At 46.3% G+C, this 20,689-nt stretch overlaps 1 protein-coding gene across 2 annotated transcripts in view; it reads left to right on the forward strand.

The window, feature by feature from the left end:
* Positions 1-20,689, forward strand: part of LOC140212390 (ubiquitin-conjugating enzyme E2 E1-like) — a 108,244-nt gene that overhangs the window by 60,841 nt on the left and 26,714 nt on the right. For both annotated transcript variants that reach the window (XM_072283139.1, XM_072283138.1), the window contains exons 3-4: positions 14,789-14,921; positions 18,495-18,642. In XM_072283139.1, the coding sequence (XP_072139240.1) occupies positions 14,789-14,921; positions 18,495-18,642 (281 nt within the window). The remainder of the gene's footprint in view (positions 1-14,788; positions 14,922-18,494; positions 18,643-20,689) is intronic.

Below are 20,689 nucleotides of genomic sequence, written 5' to 3' on the forward strand. Positions count from 1 at the left end.
GTTTGTGGCAGATGGTTCTCCCCAGTGTAGAGGAGGGGCCACATTGGGAGCACTGGACACAATAGACAACCCCAGCAGACTCACAGGTGAAGTGTTGCCCTGTCTGGAAGGGCTGTTTGGGGCCCTGAATGGAGGTGAGGGAGGAAGTGAATGGGTAGGTGTAGCACTTGGGCTGCTTGCAGGGATAAGTGACAGGAGTGGGCAGGGATGAATGAGAATGGAATCACTGCGCAGAGCGGAGGGGTGGGGACAGGTAGAGATATATTTAGTGGTAGGATCCCTTTGGAGATGGCGGGAGTTAGAGAGGATGATGTGATGGATGCAGGGGTTCATGAGCTGGTCGGTAAGGACAAGAGGAACTCTTTCACTGTTAAAGCGGCAGGAAGATGGGGTGAGAGCAGATGCTTGTAAAATGGAGGGTGAGGGCAATATCAGTAGTGGAGGAAGGGAAATCCTGTTCTTTGAGGAAGGAAGACATCTGATGTCCTGGAAAGGAAAGCTACATCCTGGGACCAGATGCAGCAGAGGCAAAGGAACTGGGAAAAGGGAATAGCATTTTTTACAGGAGGCAGGCTGGAGAGGTATAGTCAAGTTACCTGTGGAAATCAGTAGAATTATAAAAGATGTCGGCTGACAGTTTGTCTCCAGAGATGGAGACACAGAGATCAAGAAAGAGGAGAGAGGTGTCAGAAGTGGGCCAAGTGAATTTAAGGGCAGGGTGGAAGTTAGAGGCAAAGTTGATGAAATTGACGAGTTCAGCATGGGTACCTGAAGCAGGACCAATGCCTCGTCAATGTAGTGAAGCAAGAGTTAGGCAGCATTGCCCGGGAAGGCTTCAAACATGGACTGTTGTACATAGCCAACAAAAAGGCAGCTATAGCTAGGGCCCATGCTATGGATATTTACATGCAGAATATTAATAGATTAGTTTCAGCAATTGCTATTTATAAAGTTAATTGTTCCAAGGTAGTCCTGCTGACATTTGTCTGTCATCAGGGTGATTTACACCCAGTGGCCACTTTGTTAAGTACAGGAGTAGATCCTGGTGTGGTCTTCTGTTGCTGTAACCCATCTACTTCAAGATTCAACGTGTACATTCAAAGATGCTCTTCTGCACACCACTGTTGTAACACATGGTTATTTGAGTTTGTCAGCTTGAAAGAGTTCGACCATTCTCCTCTGACCACTCTTATTAACAAGGCATTTTCCACCACAGAACTGCTGGCTTTTGCTTTTTGCACCATTTTCTGTAAATCCTAGAAACTGTACGTGAAAAATCCCAGGAGATCAGCAGTTTTTGAGATACTCAAACCACTCTGACTGGCACCAACAGTCATTCCACAGTCAAAGTCATTTAGATCCATTTCTTCCCCATTCTGATGTTTGATGTGAACAACAACTGAACCTCTTCACCATGTCTGCATACTTTTATACATTGAGTTGCTGCCACGTGATTGACTGATTAGATATTTGCATTAACAAGCAGGTGTACAGGTATGCCTAATTAAATTCAAAGTAAATTTATTATCAAAGTACATGTATGTCACAATATACAACCCTGTGATTAATTTTCCTGTGGGCATGCTTCGCAAATCTATAGAATAGAAACTATAAACAAGGTCAATGAAAGATCAACCAGAGTGCAGAAGACAGCAAACTGTGCAAATATAAATAAATAGCAATACATAATGAGAATGTGAGATAATAAGATAAGGAGACCTTAAAGTGAGATCATTGGTTGTAGGAGCATTTCATTGATGGGGATTTTCCGTTCAGGGGCATTGGTATTTCCGTACCAGGCTGTGATGCAGCCAGTCAATACTCTCCACTACACATCTATAGAAGTTTGTTAAAGTTTTAGATGTCTTGCTGAATCTCCACAGATCCCTGAGGAAGTAGGGGTGCTGCCGGGCTTTCTTCATAATTGCACTTGTGTGCTGTGTCCAGGACAGCTCCTCTGAAATAGTAACATCCAGGAATTTAAAGCTGCTAACCCTTTGATTCTCCGATAAGTACTGGCCCAAGGACCTGTGGTTTCCCTCTCCTGAAGTCCATAATCAGTTTCTTGGTCTTGCTGATATTGAGTGAGAGGTTGTTGTTCAGCCAGTTTTTCAACCTGCTGCTTGTGTGCTGACTTACTACCACCTTTGATTTGGCCCACAGCAGCAAACTTGAGGCTTTTGTTGGAGCTGTTCTTAGCCACACAGTTGTAGACGTAAAGTTAGTAGATCAAGGCGAAGCACACAGCCTTGTGGTGCAGCTGTGTTGATGGAGATCGTGGAGGAGATGGTGTTGCTGATCTGAAGTGGTTGGGGTCTGCAAGTGAGGAAATCCAGAATTCATTTTCACAAGGAGGTATTGAGACCAAAGTCTTGGAGCTTATTGATTAGTTTTGAGGGGTTGATGACATTGAATGCTGAGCTGTAGTCAATAAAGAGCATCCTGATGTATGCATCTTTGCAGTCCAGATCTTCCAGGATTGCGTGAAGAGTCAATGAGATGGCATCTGCTGTCGATCCATTCCTTTGGTAGGCAAATTGGAGTGGATCCAAGTAATCTTTCAGGCAGGAGCTAAAATGTTTCATCACCAGCCTCTCAAATCACTTCATCACAGTGGATGCAAGTGCAATTGGATGATAGTCATTGAGGCAGCTCACCACGCTCTTCTTGGGCACCAGTGTAATTGAAGTCTGCTTGAAGCTTGAAAGTGGACACTCACGGCATTTGTCTGACCTTACTAATGAATGGTTTGCCTTGTGTACACAGGCAGTCTAATTTATATCTAACGCTTGCAGAGGTCACTGGATAACGCTGAACGGTTCAAACTCTGCTGAACTTTTATCTTCTCCTCCCTTTACTCGGGGCTACTGGGACCCAGCAAGTAATTACAAAACATCCCTGAGGTGTAAGTTTTATTTGAGCAGAAAATGTAAGAGTGCTTCGTTTTTTTTTCTTTTTAGTTACATTGCAGGTTGTTACATCCACTTATCTATTCCAGTGGAGAGAATTTGTTCCCACATTCCAAACCCAAGGCAAAACTGCTGCACAGTCTTTGCCAACTTTAAGTATTTGAGCACGGATTTACAGTTAGAAAATGTATTGAGCTTGTTCTGTCAATCCTCTTGTCTTGAGGCTTTAATGGATGTATTTAAGGCGAAGGTTCATGGGTTCTCCATTAGTCTGGGCATCAAAAGTTATGGGAGAAGGCAGGGGAATCGGTCATGAAGGAGTGATGGATCACGCTCAATGGGCCGAATGGTCTAGTTGTGTTCCTACATCTGATGGCCTACATAAGTCAGTGGAAAGGACATAGAAGTTAATTAGCTACAGTTGACAATGTACAAGTGCAACATCCAAAATTTAACCAACCATTACTAAAAAAAGCTAGCACTTTATTCCTTGAAGCGTGAAGGATGGAGATGATAAATTATAGAGTGTATAAAATCATGAGGGGCTTAGGCAGGGTGAATGCACTCAGTCTTTTCCCCCAGAGTTGGGGAATCAAAAACAAGAGCACGTTGGTTTAAGGTGAGAGGGGAAAGATTGAAAAGGAACTTGAAGGGGCAACATTTTCACACAAGGGGAGATATCTCTGTGGATTGAGCTGCCTGAGGAGGTGGTTGAGGCATGTACAATAACAGTTTCTAAAAGTCCTGTTCAGGAACTGGAAAGGTTTAGATCAGGAGCTCAGAACTGCTGAAGACACACATTCGACAATTCAGGAGCAGCTTGTTCCCCTTGCCACCAGATTTCTGAATGGTCAGTGAGCCCATAAACACTATCTCACTAATTTTTATAGCACTACTTATTTAAATATACATAAAAATATAAATATATATAATGTGTATATGTGTGCCTGTTTCCATGCTGAACTACTGTGAATAACTTTTTCCAAAGTGGGGGGTCAAATATTAATAGATGTGCTTGGGAGTAACACTCACTGATTCCAGATTATGGGTCTTGGCTTTCATACTCTTGATCCGTCAATCCGGCTTGTCGTGACTGTACTTCCTTTCCAGCAAGAACACTGCACTGTGCATTGCTTTGCTTTTCTCTGCCCTGATGTATGTATGTGTGGAATCGATGGCATTCTGGGTAAGGATGGCATTCAGGCAAAAGGTCTTGACTGTATTTTGCTACATATGACAATAACAATACCTCATGTTTAGAATGAGTTTGCGATGTTCACCGTAACTAAAAGTATTTCATTGATTTAGACCATAAGACATGGGAGCAGAATTAGGCCATTCGGCCCGTCAAGTGTGCTCTGCCATTCCATCATGGCTGATTCATTATCCCTCTCAATCCTGCCCTCTCCCCTTGGCCTTTGACATTCTGAATAATCAATCTCTGTTTTAAATACAGCTGTCAGTGGCAGTAATTCCACAGTTTCACCATCCTCTGGCTAAAGGAATTCCTCATCATCTCCGTTCTAAGGGGTTGTCCCTCTATTCTGAGTCTGTGCCCTCTGGTCTAGACTCTCCCATTGGAGCGAAAAGGAGATTTACCAGGATGCTGCCTGGGCTAGAGAGCACGTCTTATGAGGATGGGTTGAGCAACCTAGGGTTTTTCTCTTTGGCATAAAAGAGAATGAGAGGTGACTTGATAGAGCTGTACAAGATGAGAAGAGGCATAGATTGAGTGGACAGACAGACTTTTTCCCAGGGAGGAAATAGCTGATACAAGAGGGCATAATTTTAAGGTGACTGGAGAGAAGTAAATGAAGGATGTCAGAGGTAGGTGTTTTACGGAGTGATGGGTGTGTGGAATGCCCTGCCAGGGATGGTGGTAGAGACAGATATATTAGGGACAGTTCAGAAACTCTTAGATAGGCACATGGATGATAGAGAACTGGAGGGATAGGTGGGATTGATCTTGGAGTAGGTTAGAAGGCCAGCACAGCATTGTGGGCCAATGGGCCTGTACTGTTTGTAATGTTCCATGTTCTTTCTGGTTGGACAAAATCCATGATTACATTTTCTTTTACAAGGCCAATTACTTGAATCATTTGTGAACAAGGAAATGGAGTATTCTGAACCCAGAGCAAGAATGACTAATTTTTTAAAAATCAAATTTAAATAAGATTATAATTCGACTTGCTCTGTGACCGTGAATGATGCAAGATGTGTGTTCAATGGGAGGGAAAAAATCACTCCAAACAAAACATCAGATATTCTCCCTTTGTGTCTCGCTTCTTTTTCAGAATCCATCATTTATCCTTCCAACAGCCCTAATTCGGTTTAGCCCTGAGGGGGTGTGCAATTGCAGCCCTGCCCAAGATCATATTTCTTAATAAAGTATTTAAGGCAATTACCTGCACTGATCATAGAGATAAGTTATAGTTAGGTCATTATAGGTCCACTTTACTTGTGTATTTAGTCTCCAGTGAAGAAGAAATCACAGGCATTAAACCATCATCACCCAAAACCTCTCCAGCATTGCAGTAACATTGGTAAATTGGTTTATAAATGCTTGGTGCTGCTGGAGGAAGGTGTCTCTGTGTGACAGTCTCTCTCCCTCTCACCCACTGCTCCTGGAGAAAGGTCCCTGTGTTTGAATGGTCTCTCTTCCTCTCGTTCGATGGTGCCAGTCTGAGATCTTGGGCAAGGTTTAATTGATGCGTTTTGTGTGCTGGACTCTGTAGCTCATGTTATGATGTGTTTCTGGTCATTCCCTTTTTTTTTGTTGCTATTTTGGGTGTTTTTGATCCGGGCAGACTGGCTCGGTGGCCTGAAATAAATGAATGACACAAGGCTGGAATGAACTGAACTGAGCTGATTGTGCCTGGACTGGTTGGATGATTTGTGGTTTTGCTTCACATTGGGTTTTTTTTGTTGTTTTTTTTGCCGTTTGCACAATTTTTTTTCATTTTTGCGCACGTTGGAGGTTTGATAGTTTTCTTCAAACAGATTCCATGGTGTTTCTTTGTTTTGTAGCTGTCTGTGGGAAAACAAATCTCAGGATTGTAACTGCGTGCATACTTTGATAATAAATGTACTTCAAATCTTTTGTTTATACAGATCAAATTGTTACACAGTTCATTAAGGTAGAACTGGTATTCCCACCTTTTTTTTAATGCCACAGACCCCTACTATTAACCAAGGGTCCGTGGACCCCGGGTTGGGAACCCATTGAGGTAAAACAAGGTAAAATAATATAGAATGAAGTGTTACAGTTACAGAGAAAGTGCGGGCAGACAATTAGGTACGAGGTCATAACGAGGAAGATTATGAGGCCAAGACTCCATGTTACTGTGCAAGAGTCAGATAACAGTAGGGATAGAAGCTGTCATTGAGCCTGGTGGTATGCACTTTCAGACCTCTGCCTGGTGGAGTGGGGAAGAAGAGAGAATGTCCAGGTTGTAAAGGGTCTTCAGTTATGCTGGCTGCTTTACCAAGGCATTGGGAAGTATAGATTGAGTCTGTGGAGTGGAGGCTGATTCCTGTGATATGCTGAGCTATGCTACAATACACTTATTTATTTAGAGAGACCATGCTGAACAGACTTTCTGTCCCAACGAGCTGCGCTGCCCAGCAACCTATCAATTTAACCCCTTAGGGTAGTCACAAGACAATTTGCAATGACCAGTAAACGTGCTAACCCATATGTCTTTGGACTGCGGGGGAAACCGGAACACCCAGAGGAAACCTAGGAGCTGACTGGATGGACAAACTCCATATTGACAGTGCTGGAATTGGACTCCAGCACTGTGCGTACTGCTAGGCTAATACACATTTTTCCCATGTGCATTAGTCGGAAATGTCAGTCAGGATAAATGCACTACCAGGTAATGGTGTGCTTGTCCAAGACAACATGGTAATCAGCCCATCAGTGGCGATCTATAGCCTGAAACTGCACCTGTTTACACAAATACCATCTTCAAATTGTTAAAACGTGATGAAAATTCAGGCAGATGGTGCTCATCAGCCGTGGTTGGCAGTTCATCGAGGAGAAGGAAAACTCTGATTTCAAACCTCCACTACCTTGTGACTATACCCACTCATGGGGAAGGCTTTGGGAGTAAACCCCGAGGGAAAACTCCAGAGCTGGAGCCCCTAAGCCAGTCCTACATTGAGTTCAATGCTGACTGGCAGCTCCAGTGGTGCCACTGGTGCTGAACTGCATTGGTCTCTGCTGTCCCCTTGAGCTCATCAGATGTGTGGAGAGCGGGAGCCTGCCGTATGGCCAACAGCTTGGTCTGTTGTACTGCCCTTGCTTGCCTACTACATAGACAGCTAGGACACAATATCTACGGTCGACGCCAACCAACGGAGGGCCTCAGTGAAAACTGAGAATCATTTGGCCCAAATATTTAAAAGCCGAAGTGATTTTGTGTTTAAAACTGCTCTGTGCTATGATGTTGAGAATTCACCACTGAGCACGTCTACAAAGAGTGCTGCCACAAGAAAGCAGCATCCATCATCAGGGACCCCCACCATCCAGACCACGGTCCCTTCTCACTGCTGCCATCGGGGACCCCCACCATCCAGACCACGGTCCCTTCTCACTGCTGCCATCGGGGACCCCCACCATCCAGACCACGGTCCCTTCTCACTGCTGCCATCGGGGACCCCCACCATCCAGACCACGGTCCCTTCTCACTGCTGCCATCGGGGACCCCCACCATCCAGACCACGGTCCCTTCTCACTGCTGCCATCGGGGACCCCCACCATCCAGACCACAGTCCCTTCTCACTGCTGCCATCGGGGACCCCCACCATCCAGACCACGGTCCCTTCTCACTGCTGCCATCGGGGACCCCCACCATCCAGACCACGGTCCCTTCTCACTGCTGCCATCGGGGACCCCCACCATCCAGACCACAGTCCCTTCTCACTGCTGCCATCGAGGACCCCCACCATCCAGACCACGGTCCCTTCTCACTGCTGCCATCAGGGACCCCCACCATCCAGACCACAGTCCCTTCTCACTGCTGCCATCGGGGACCCCCACCATCCAGACCACGGTCCCTTCTCACTGCTGCCATCGGGGACCCCCACCATCCAGACCACGGTCCCTTCTCACTGCTGCCATCGGGGACCCCCACCATCCAGACCACGGTCCCTTCTCACTGCTGCCATCAGGGACCCCCACCATCCAGACCACGGTCCCTTCTCACTGCTGCCATCGGGGACCCCCACCATCCAGACCACAGTCCCTTCTCACTGCTGCCATCGGGGACCCCCACCATCCAGACCACGGTCCCTTCTCACTGCTGCCATCGAGGACCCCCACCATCCAGACCACGGTCCCTTCTCACTGCTGCCATCGGGGACCCCCACCATCCAGACCACAGTCCCTTCTCACTGCTGCCATCGGGGACCCCCACCATCCAGACCACGGTCCCTTCTCACTGCTGCCATCGGGGACCCCCACCATCCAGACCACGGTCCCTTCTCACTGCTGCCATCGGGGACCCCCACCATCCAGACCACGGTCCCTTCTCACTGCTGCCATCGGGGACCCCCACCATCCAGACCACGGTCCCTTCTCACTGCTGCCATCGGGGACCCCCACCATCCAGACCACGGTCCCTTCTCACTGCTGCCATCGGGGACCCCCACCATCCAGACCACAGTCCCTTCTCACTGCTGCCATCAGGGACCCCCACCATCCAGACCACAGTCCCTTCTCACTGCTGCCATTGGGGACCCCCACCATCCAGACCACAGTCCCTTCTCACTGCTGCCATCGAGGACCCCCACCATCCAGACCACAGTCCCTTCTCACTGCTGCCATCGGGGACCCCCACCATCCAGACCACAGTCCCTTCTCACTGCTGCCATCGGGGACCCCCACCATCCAGACCACAGTCCCTTCTCACTGCTGCCATCAGGGACCCCCACCATCCAGACCACGGTCCCTTCTCACTGCTGCCATCGAGGACCCCCACCATCCAGACCACAGTCCCTTCTCACTGCTGCCATTGAGGACCCCCACCATCCAGACCACGGTCCCTTCTCACTGCTGCCATCAGGGACCCCCACCATCCAGACCACGGTCCCTTCTCACTGCTGCCATCGGGCGGCAGGCAGGGGAGCTGAGATTTCACACCATGTTTGTGTGTGTGTCAAGAACCACCAGTTGAAAACAAATTTAATTGTGTGTTTATTTACTGACTTCTTTCACATCAGTTTGCAAGAGAGGATTTTATTCTGTATCTCAAATTTTTGGGTCGGTAGCGATTTGCGAATACTGTAAGGGTGAAATTCTGTAACGTGGATGGCTAAGTGTTGGGGGAGGGGGAACGGACGTTGTCACCTGGAGTTTGTCCTCTAATGCAGCCACTTCTTTCTACAAGATAATAAAATTTCTATTTATCATGTGGAGTTGGTTCTTTTTACCCTTTGTGCGGAGAGGTAACAGTGCAGCACAGGTCAGTTCACAGAAGCCAAGTGAAGCTCCTGCAGGCAGTTCACATTTCCCATTTCCTTATGACATCAGGGGCCACTATTTAGTACACGCTGTTCCCAGGAGTAGTATCATTCTCCCTTCCCCCACTCACTTCCCAGTACTCCAGAACACATAACCCATTAACCCCTCTCGCATGTTGCCCCAACTTTCCACCAACTTCCCAAATGAAGGGTCTCAGCCCGAAACAGCAACTGATTATTCCTCTCTATAGATGCTGCCTGACCTGCTGAGTTTCCCCAGCGTTTTGTGTGTGGCATCTGCAGAAACTGTCATGTTGATAACTAGAGGGAGGTGTGGACAGGTGAGGAGAAGAGAAGGGTGATAGGGGAGCCAGAATGGGAATGGAAAAAGAGAGGAGGAGGGAGTTTGAGAAATTGAATGTTCATGCCATCAGGTTGGAGGCTACCCAGATGGAAAATGAGGTGTTGCTCCTCCAACCTGAGTGTGGCCTCATCGTGATTGGTGGAGGCCGTGGACCGACATGTTGGAATGGGAAGTCAAGTTCATGTTCAAGTTTGTTGTTCACTGTAGTTACTGTACACACGTGTACCACCAAACGAGACAACGTTCCTCTCGACCAAGATCAACACAACACAGTGCATACAACCCACACACAGTACACATACAGTGATATTACCACTAGTAAACTAAGATAAGAAGGTACGTTTACATTACAAGTTTAAAAAGTAAACAGTACAACACTACTGGTGTTTCATCCATGATGAGACCTGGGTGGTGACAGGGAGTTCAGTAGTCTCACGGCCTGGGGGAAGAAGCTGTCTCCCACCCTAACACTTCTTGTCCTAATGTTACAGTTCCTCCTGCCTGACGGTAGGGCGTCAGAGAGATTGTTGGATGAATGGTCGGGATCATTGACAGTGCTAAGGGCCCTACGTATGCAGCACTCTGGACATGTACCTGCTCAATGGAAGAGAGACCCCGACAATCCTGTCAGCAGTTCTCACAATCCTTTGTAGGGACTTGGCGGTCAGATGCCCTGTGGTCCCTGTACCCCAGTTCTCACAATCCTTTGTAAGGGCCCTGTGGTCCCTGTGCCCCACGGTAATGCAGCTGCTTAGGGCACTCTTGATGGTGCTCTGTAAACAGTGGTTAGAATAGGGGCGCTGACTCACCTCAATCTCTTCTGGAAGTGGAGACGCTACTGTAAACTGAAATGGGCCAACAATTCTGTGATATATTCCTTCATCTCACCAGCCACTGAAGCACAGAACAAATAAATCTCTTTCAGAGCAACAAAGAAAGAGGGAAGAAGCCAGAATAAGAAAGACTTCCCTCTTCTTCAATTCCCCACTTTGACCCCCTTTTACCACTTCTCACCTGCCTGTCACCTTCCCCTGGTTCCCCTCCTGCTTCCCTTTATCCCACGGTCCACTCTCCTCTCCTATCAGATTCCTCCTCCTTCAGCTCTTTACCTTTCCCACCTATCACCTCCCAGCTTCTTGCATTATCTCCCTCTCCCACACACCTGGCTTCACCTATCACCTTCTAGCCTATCCTCCTTCCCCTCCCCACCTTCTTTATACTTGTTTCTTCAGCCTTCCTTTCCAGTCCTCTTGGCGTGAAACGTCGAGTTTATTCTCCTCCACGGATGCTGCCTGACCTGCTGAGTTCCTCCAGCGTTTTCGTGTGTGTTGCTCTGGATCTGCAGAATCTCTTGTGTTTTAAGACTTTTTCACCTTTTTATATTCCACTCATCCTTTTCTGTTAACTTAAACCCTGGCTTCAGGCTACAGACTGCTTTGGTTAAAACACGTTATTATTTTAAAAAGGCCCTTTCACGGTATTTAAGTGTAACGGCTCAAGCCCATTCCCAAATGCTACAACAAAAGTCAAATTTTGCTACGGGAAGTGTTTAAGCTGCAAGCTGACATGCCAGAACTAATCCGGAAATAAAAATGAGCTCAGAGCTTTAAAGGACAGAGTCTTTCTGGAAGGGTGCCGGGGCTTTGGAGAGGGCTCAGAAGAGGTTTACCAGGGTGCTGCCTGGATTAGAGGGAATGTGTTATAACGAGAGGCTGGACAAACTTGCCTTGTTTTCTCTAGAATCGTGGAGGCTGAGGGGAGATCTGATAGAGGTTTATAAGACTATGAGAGGCATAGATAGAGTAGACAGAGAGTATCTGTTTCCCAGGGTTGAAATGTCTAATACCAGAGGGCATGCATTTAGGGTGAGAGGGGGTAATTTCAAAGGAGATGGGAGGGGCTTGGCCTTTTACAGACAGTGGTGGGTGTCTGGAATGAGTGGCCTGGGGTGGTGGTAGAGGCAGATACATTAGGAACTTATAAGAGCGTTTTAGATCGGCACATGAATGTGAGGGAATGGAAGGATGTGGACATTGTGTAGGCAGAAGAGATTGGTTTACGAAACTTCACTGTTACGAAAGACCTACATTAGTTCCCTGTTTCCGCTAACACGAGGTGTTTTCACTGTTACGAAGAAAGGCAGCGTGTGAAAAAAATAAGCGCGCGGTAAAAGGCAGCGCGCCCCGAGCAGTCGCTCTCCCCTGGAACGCCATTCTCGCCAGCATTGCTTAAACACATGCCTGTGAGCAGCCGTTAACAAGATGAGATTTTCGCTGCAATGATAAAGTGCGACTTTAATTTTGAAAGAGTACGTTGGTTTAGGGCATACAGTATTTACAAGATGGTTTGAGCGCTTACAAAGAACTGTATGATAGAACAATGCGCGAGGCTCAGCAGTCAAGCAAGCCTTCCACATCAGCCGCAGCAGACGACCAACCTCGACCTTCGACATCGGGGCGAGCAGTCATAGGAGAAGATGACCTGCTTGCCCTGATGAAAACAGATGACACCCCAGTGTCCCACCACCCCAACCCCCAGGCCACAGACAGATACCGATTCGCGGAGGATGCAGCGGTAGTGGGGAGGCACACCCAACACATCTTTAAGACAAAAGGCGAAATAAACAAGCTAATTAATAAGGTGCCGCCTGGCACGTAGTTGTCGGCCCAGATCACAGGTGATTGCCGATTGCGTCGTCTCTGATCTGGGCCGACATTTACATGCCGGGCGGCACCTAATTAATTAACTTGTTTATTTCTGCTTTTTTCTTAAAGATGTGCTGGATGCCTCCAAGCTACCGCTGTACCGCTGCATTCTTCGCTGATCGGTATCGGGTCGCTGCCCGGAGGGTGGGGGTCACTGCACCACCCAAACGCCGACAACTCAGTCTAACGCACCATCATCAGTGTCTTTGGCAAGCTGTCCTCCCGATTCCCATAAGTGATACTACACTGTACATACATTATTTCTACTTTATAAAGGCTGTGTATTTTTATGTGTTATTTGGTATGATTTGGCAGCTTCATAGCTTAAAGGTTACTGGAGAGAGTGTTTTTGCCAACAGCGCTTGCACCGTGTTTCTGCTGATGGCGCTTGCGTGAGATTTTCGCTACAGGAACAGTGCCGGCAATGATTGTGGAAAAGTGTTTCTACTTTATATAGGCTGTGTATTTCTCATATCATTCCATTCCTGCTTTTACTATATGTTACTGTTATTTTAGGTTTTATGTGTTATTTGGCATGATTTAGTAGGTTATTTTTTGGGTCTGCAAATGCTCACAAAATTTTCCCATATAAATAAATGGTAATTGCTTCTTCGCTTTACGGCATTCTGGCTTACGAACCGTTTCATAAGAACTCTCTACCTTCAGGTGTCAGGGGAAACCTGCAGTTGACGATTAGATTATAAGTTAATTGGTTCAGCACAACATTGTGTACTGTACTGTTCCAGTTCATATGGATGATTATTGTCCATCAATTGTTTGAATGAATTGAGACACAGTAGTGTAGCGGTCAGCAGGATGATGTTGCAGCTCAGGGTGTTCCAGGGTTTGGAGTTCAGTTCTGGTGCTGTCTGTACGTCCTCCCCATGGGAGGCATGAATTTTCCCCGGGTCCTCTGGTTTCCTCCCACAGTCCACAGACATACTGGGTAGATTAATAGGTCATTGTAAATTGTCCTGTGATTAGGTTAGGGTTAATCGAGTTTGTTGAGTTGCTAGGCTGGTGTGGCTCAAAGGGCCTACTCCATGTTGTATTGCTAAATAACTAAACAACAAACAAATAAATGAACGATTTCAGATGGTAATATCTTAAATAAAATGAATCATCCGTATGAAAGAAAGGCACACACTATACCATTAATATATTGGTTTCCAATAGTGTACATCTCAAGTTTTATGATTAAAACTTGTTTTAATATAAGTAACTGCTTAATTACAGCAGTTTTTTTAATGTACAAGACTCGGTCAGTCCTTAGCTGAACACACAGTAATCTCAATCTTTGTATGGTTTGGTAAAAGTAACTCCAACAGGGGAAGTTGTAGTACAATAAGTCAAGTTAATAGGATTTAAAAGATTAGTTTTATCTGTCCCATAAAAATTGAAACACACTGTGAAAAGCGTTGTTTGCATTAACAGCCAACACTGTCCAAGTATGTGCTGGGGACAGCCCGCAAGTGTTGCCGTGCTTCTGGCACCAGCAGGGCACGCCGGCAACTTACTAATCGGGGCGTCTTTGGAGTGTGAGAGGAAACTGAGCACCTGGAGTTCACAGGGAGGGTGTATAAACTCCTACAGTCAGCGGCACGAACGGAACCCGATCGGTGTCACTATACTGGCGTTACGCTAACCGCTACACTACCCTGGCATGGAACGGTTTAGAAGGGCATGGTCCAAATACTAGCAAGTGGGACTAGGTTGGATGGGGTGCCTTGTTGGGCCAAACGGCCTCTTTCCTTGTTGTGTGACGCTATTCCAACAATTTTATAACCTGATTCTGTCCTGGAATACTTGGGATGCTTTATATACCGTTGCCCCCCCTAATTTATTCATTTTTTTTAATAAACTCTGAGGTAGGTACATGAATGAAAGAAAAATGGGGGGGGGCATAGAGTTTTATTTTATTATTGAGAATAGACCCCTCTAGTCTTTCAAGCGGTGCAGCAATCCCCAATTTCACCCTAACCTAATCACAGGACAACACACACTGACCACTTAATCCACCAACTGGTAAATCTTTGTTGGACTGTGGGAGGAAAGCTGAGCACCTGGGGAAACCCCACGCATTCCATGGGGAGACGTACTCCTTGGAATTGAACTAAGAATCCCAACACCCCGAGCTGTAGTATCATCACTCTAACTGCTGCACTGCCGTGGTGTCCCAGATAGGCATGGGAATGATAGGAAAATGGAGGCCTATGTAGGAGGGAAAGTGTAGATTGATCTTAGAGTGGGTAAAAAGGTTGGAACAACATTGCGGGCTGAAGGGTTGGTACTGTGCTGTGCTGTATGTTAATTACACTTTGTCTTTTTGAAAACCTCTTTTCCAGTGCTGGACCTAAAGGTGACAATGTGTATGAGTGGAGGTCAACAATCCTGGGGCCCCCCGGCTCGGTGTATGAAGGCGGTGTGTTCTTCCTTGACATCGTGTTTTCAGCAGAGTATCCTTTTAAACCACCCAAGGTAAGCAGACTTCATAACTCCGCTTCATCTGTTTGGTTTCTGTTTAAAATTTTGCTGAATAATTGGTCTATTTACAGCAACATGCACAAGACGCTGGAGGAACTCAGCAGGTCAGGCAGCATCTATGGAGGGAAATAAACCATCGACGTTTCAGGCTGAGACCCTTCATCAGCACTGGAATGGGGGGGAGGGGGACAAGTGGGAAGGTGGGTGGGTGGGGGTGAATGAAACTGGGCGATGATAGCTGGAGAAGAAGGAATCTGATGGGGGAGGAGAGGAGACTGTGGCAGAAAGGAAAAGAGGAGGGGGACCTGGGGGAGATGATGGGCAGGTGACGAGAAGAAGTAAGATTGCAGAGGGGGAATTGAAGAGGAGGAAAGAGGGAGGGAAAAATACCAAAAGGAGAAGTCGATGTTCATGTCTTCAGATTGGAGGCTACCCAGATGGAGTATGAGGTGTTGCTCCTCCAATCTGAGAGCGGCTTCATCGGGGCATCTGTTTGCATTTTAGCTGCTCAGTGTTCATTTCTACATCCTGTGGCAGAGAGGCTTTGCTTTGCTTTGCTTTGATAGGTATTTGAAATGCCAGTCTTAAGTGGTGAGATTTTTCTGTTGCCTACTTGGCACAGTGTTATTCACTGCTGAGAATGAATGACACACAAACTTTAACAGAATATATTGTGAGTGAGCTAGGGCTTTGCTTGTCTTTTCTCTGGGAGGTGACGACAAGAAAACGCCACTGTTGATGGCACAATATCAGATGGCAATAAGGATTTGTACAGGAGTGGGGTAGATCGGCAGGTTGAATAGTGTTGCAACAGCAATCTTGCACTCTCTAACCCAGGCAGCATCTTGGTAAATCTCCTCTGCACCCTCTCTGAAGATTTAATTCCACATTTTCCAAAAAAAAAAGAACAGTAAACATTCGAGCCAAGGGTACTTATGTTAACACTATTACTATGTTGGTGAGACAAACAGTATAAATCATTCGGGGAGTCATCTAAAGTCTGCTCACTCTGGGGTTATAAATTCCATCCATTTATTCCAAATTTGATAAAAATTTTTCCTTTTGAATTCTCAGAGAGTAGGTCATCTTTTCCATTTTAAATATTTCCAAAATGATTTCATACCAATCTTCTAATGTAGGTGACGTTGGATTTAACCACTTTCTGGTGATTGATTTCTTACTTGCCGCTAAGAGAGCCTGCAGCAGCTTTATATCTTTCTTCTGTTCCAAAAACAATACATACTCCAAGTAGAGAGTCTCAAAGTTCAGAGGTATCTGAGTCTTAAATACCTTAACTAATGTTCTGTGAATACCTCCCCAATATAAACTTAATTTAGGGCAATCCCAAAAAATATGGAAATGAAAACAACAGGAATTCTGCAGATGCTGAAAATTCAAGCAACACACATAAAAGTTGCTGGTGAACGCAGCAGGCCAGGCAGCATCTCTAGGAAGAGGTGCAGTCGATGTTTCAGGCCGAGACCCTTCGTCAGGACTAACTGAAGGAAGCCCTGACGAAGGGTCTCGGCCTGAAATGTCGACTGGGCCAAATATAGAAATGATTTGCCTCCTTGGAGCCACACCTTCCCTCTCTGAAGATTTCACATCCGTCCTATAGTGAGATGACCAGAACTGAACAGAAAAATTCCGTGTGGTTTAACCAGGGTTTTTTAGAGCTGCAACATTATTATGGCTCTTGAACTCAATCCCCTGACTAATGAAGGCCAGCACACCATACACCTTCTTAACAACGCTATCAACTTTCACGTCAACTTTAAAGAATCTATGGAAGCGGAATCCAAGGTCCCTCTGTTCCTCCACACTGCTAAGAATTCTACCAGTAACTCTGTTCAACCTTCCAAAAGGAATCACTTCACAAGTTTCTGGATTGGACTCCATCTGCCGCTTCTCAGCCCATCTTTGCATTCTATCAATGACCTGTTGTATGAAAAGTTAGTTTTTCCCTGTTTTTTGTAAAGGTAATTTATAAAAACAATTAAAAGGCCCAGTTCTTCATTAAAATGATGACGAGAGTATGGAATGAGCTGCCAGCAGGAATGGTGGGTGTGGGTTCAATTTCAGCATTTAAGAGAAATTGGGATAGGGGCGTGGATGGGAGGGGTGCGGAGGGCTGTGTTCCAGATGCGGATTGATGGGTCTAGGCATGGACTAAGATGCACTGAAGGGCCTGTTTCTGTACTGTGTTCACTCTAATCGTAGACTTGCAAAGAACCGGCAAGGAAATGGGAACAAATTTCATAGGTGGTGAGATCGCGAGAGTGAGTCTAGAGCAGGGATTTCCAGCCTTTGTTACGCCATGGACCCCTACCATTAACTGAGGGGTACTTGTTGGGAACCCCTGCTCAAGGCTAATAATCCCGAAATGGAACAATGATTTGCAGCAATGCTGAATGTTTAAACGAAGGGATAGTTGACAGGCAGTTTCAATTAAATATACATTTCAGTTTGATTAACTATATGCATTTGTAGTCTCTGGAATAGTTCTGTGCTTAATCATGTTGTAAGTGGCTATTATCTGTGTTTGCCGGGGTTATTTTAGATCTGCAGCTCTGATCCTAACCATATCTCTAAAATCCACTTGCATCAATCCCAGGTCAGTTCTTAGCCACCATCAACTCAGTAACTTACCGTCAAAGACTCAGAGACTTCCCAGCTCAACATCTTCTACTTGAGTATGTTTCTGCCGCCGCTGGCATAGCGGTTAGCACAACGCAGTTGCAGCTTGGAACATTGGAAGCTGGGATTCAGTCCTGGTGACCTCTGTAGGGAGTCTGTACTTGTTCGTCCATCATTGACGTCGGTGAGGACCTCAACGCCATTATGATGATGATGGTGTTGAGACTAGCGCGTGATTTGGATTTAAGTGAGGGAGAGTTGCGCAGCGTCAGCCTCACTCTCTCTTCCCAATTCCCATCTGGATCCAGTGGCAAGACGGAGTCTAGATGGCTGGAGATGGGACTAGGCACAGTGGATGACCAGGTCGTCTTCTGTGTCTTGTCCTGCTCTACACATTCCACGACGCTTGCAGAGACCGCCTTCTTGACCATTGGACCTTCCATTGGTCTCGTCCGCTCAATCCGCCGGAGTCTGTCTTCATATGCTGGGATAGACAACTCCCTATCTCACCGAGGGTTTGAGACCCGTCGGCTACCCTCACCTGGTTTAGCCGGCTTGTCGAAGCCGTTGCCCGGGGTGTGGTCACTGTCGCATGCAAACAGCTACGGGGAGCCACAGGTGAGAGCTGAGTGCCAGGTGGGGACCAAAGGTGGACTAACCTGGAGTCTGTACACCCTCCCCGGGAATGCATGGGTTCTTCTCTGGGCCCTCCCATTGTCCAAGGACGTACTGGGTAGATTCATTGGTCATTGTAAATTGCGCCATGATTAGGTGAGGGTTGCCAGGATTCGCTGGGACAGCAGAGCTCGAGGGGCCAGAAGGGCTACTCAATGCTGCATCACTAAATAACATAAATAGACTATTATTGGGCATATGTTCTGCTTTCTTATTCTTCAAAATTCCATGCTAATTTTTAAACAATGTTGACAGGTGACATTCCGGACAAGAATCTATCATTGCAATATCAACAGTCAGGGAGTGATCTGTCTGGATATTCTGAAGGATAACTGGAGCCCAGCACTCACCATCTCGAAGGTTCTTCTGTCAATTTGTTCACTTCTAACAGACTGCAACCCCGGTAAGAGCAATTACATCATTTAATCTGCATAGTGTAAATCCTTAACTAACTTTTGCTGTTTTTATCACACTGTTATACCCTTTTTTTTTGTATTTTAGTAACGGTTGGTTGAATTTTGGGTATCGGGTTGGTGCATTGTCAACTGCAGCTAATCAACAACTTCCTCTTTATGTCCTGACAACAGTTTTAAATAGATGCCAACGTGGCCATAAGACAATGCAGCCAATACAAAGATAGGTGGAGGGACAGCTAGGCTTGAGGAAGCAGGGAGTCTGCAGAAGGACTTAGACAGATTAGGACAATGGGCAAAGAAGTGGCAGATGGAATACTATGGCAGGAAGTGTTTGGTCATGCACAGTGGTGGAAAAGAAATAAAAACGGAGACTAAATGGGGAGCCATAAATAAATCTAAGGTGCAAAGCGGCTAGGCCATCATCATACTGGATTCCTTGAAAATTAATTTGCAGGTTGAGTCTGTGGTAAAGAAGGCAAATGCAATGTTGGCATTCATTTCAAGAGGACTAGAACATAAAAGCAAGGATGTAATGTTGAGAGTTTATGTGGCACTGGTCAGACCACACTTGGAGTATTGTGAGCCCTTTAGGGCCCCTCAGCTAAGAGAGGTCATGCAGGTATTGGAGAGGGTAGGTTATAGAGTCATCGGAGACTACAGCACAGAAACAGGCCCTTTGGCCCATCTCATCCATGTCAGATTATTAATCTACCTAGTCCCATCGACCTACACCCTTACAGTCATGGGTTCATGAGAATAATCCTGGGAATGAAAGGGTTAAGATATGAGTGTTTGATAGCTCCGGGCCTGGACTCACTGGAGTTTATAAGAACGAGGAGGGATCTCATTGAAACCTATTGAACATTGAAAGGCCTAGATAGAGTAGGTGTGGAGAGAATGTCTCCTACAGTGGAAGACTGTAGGACCAGAGGGCACAGCTTCAGAATAGAGGGCCGTCCATTTAAGATAGAGATGAGGAGGAATTTCTTTAGCCAGGTGTTGGTGAATCTGTGGAATTCATTGCCACAGATGACTCTGGAGGCTAAGTCATTGGGTAAATTTAAAGTGGAGGTTGTTCAGTAGATTATCCCTGATGAACCGATTATATTCTATTTATCTGAGTTTGTTATACCATATGAACCGGTTATATTCTCCGAAGAAGCAGCTAAAGGTGTTCATTCATTCATTATGTGCCGTGTCATATGACGTGGCTGATCATGTTCTTTCCATGACCATGATTGTTCTTGGCAAATTTTTCTACAGAAGTGGTTTGCCATTGCCTTCTTCTGGGCAGTGTCTTTACAAGACGGGTGACCCCAGCCATTACCGATACTCTTCAGAGATTGTCTGCCTGACGTCAGTGGTCGCATAACCAGGGCCTGTGATATGCACCAGCGCTCCTACGACCATCCACCGCCTGCTCCTGTGGTTTCACGTGACCCTGACTGGGTGCTACACCTTGCCCAAGGGTGACCTGCAGACTAGTGGAGGGAAGGAGTGCCTTACACCTCCTTTGGTAGAGACGTATCTCCATCCTGCCACCCAAACTAAAGATGTGGCAGTTTTTATTATCACGTGTATAACTTTTAGCTGATGTGGACTTCTCAATTCTCTGAAAAGGAAAGAATTGTGGGATTCCTGTCCCTGGTTAAGACCCACTTACTTCTATTCCTTCCAACATTAAATAGATGATGATAACGCGGTCTCTTGTGCAAGGTGACGTGAGGCAGGCTGCTGCTTCATGGATGGAAAGTGGGAGACAATCTGGATCAACCTTTTTCACCATATACTCTTAAAGATATCAGGGATTTGCCAGAAAACAGACCAGACACTGGAGGAACTCAGCAGGTCAGGCAGCATCTATAGCAGGGCTTCCCAGCCTTTTTTATGTCGGAGACCCCGACCATTAACCAAGGGATCAGTGGACCGCAGGTCGGGAATCTCTGATCAATAGAGACAATAAACAGTCAACGTTTTGGACTTGTGAGCCTTCATCGAGGCTGGAGTTCCTCCAGCATTTTATGTGTGTTACTC

The sequence above is a fragment of the Mobula birostris genome, chromosome 19 (assembly GCF_030028105.1).
Source record: "Mobula birostris isolate sMobBir1 chromosome 19, sMobBir1.hap1, whole genome shotgun sequence".
NCBI lineage: Eukaryota > Metazoa > Chordata > Chondrichthyes > Myliobatiformes > Myliobatidae > Mobula > Mobula birostris.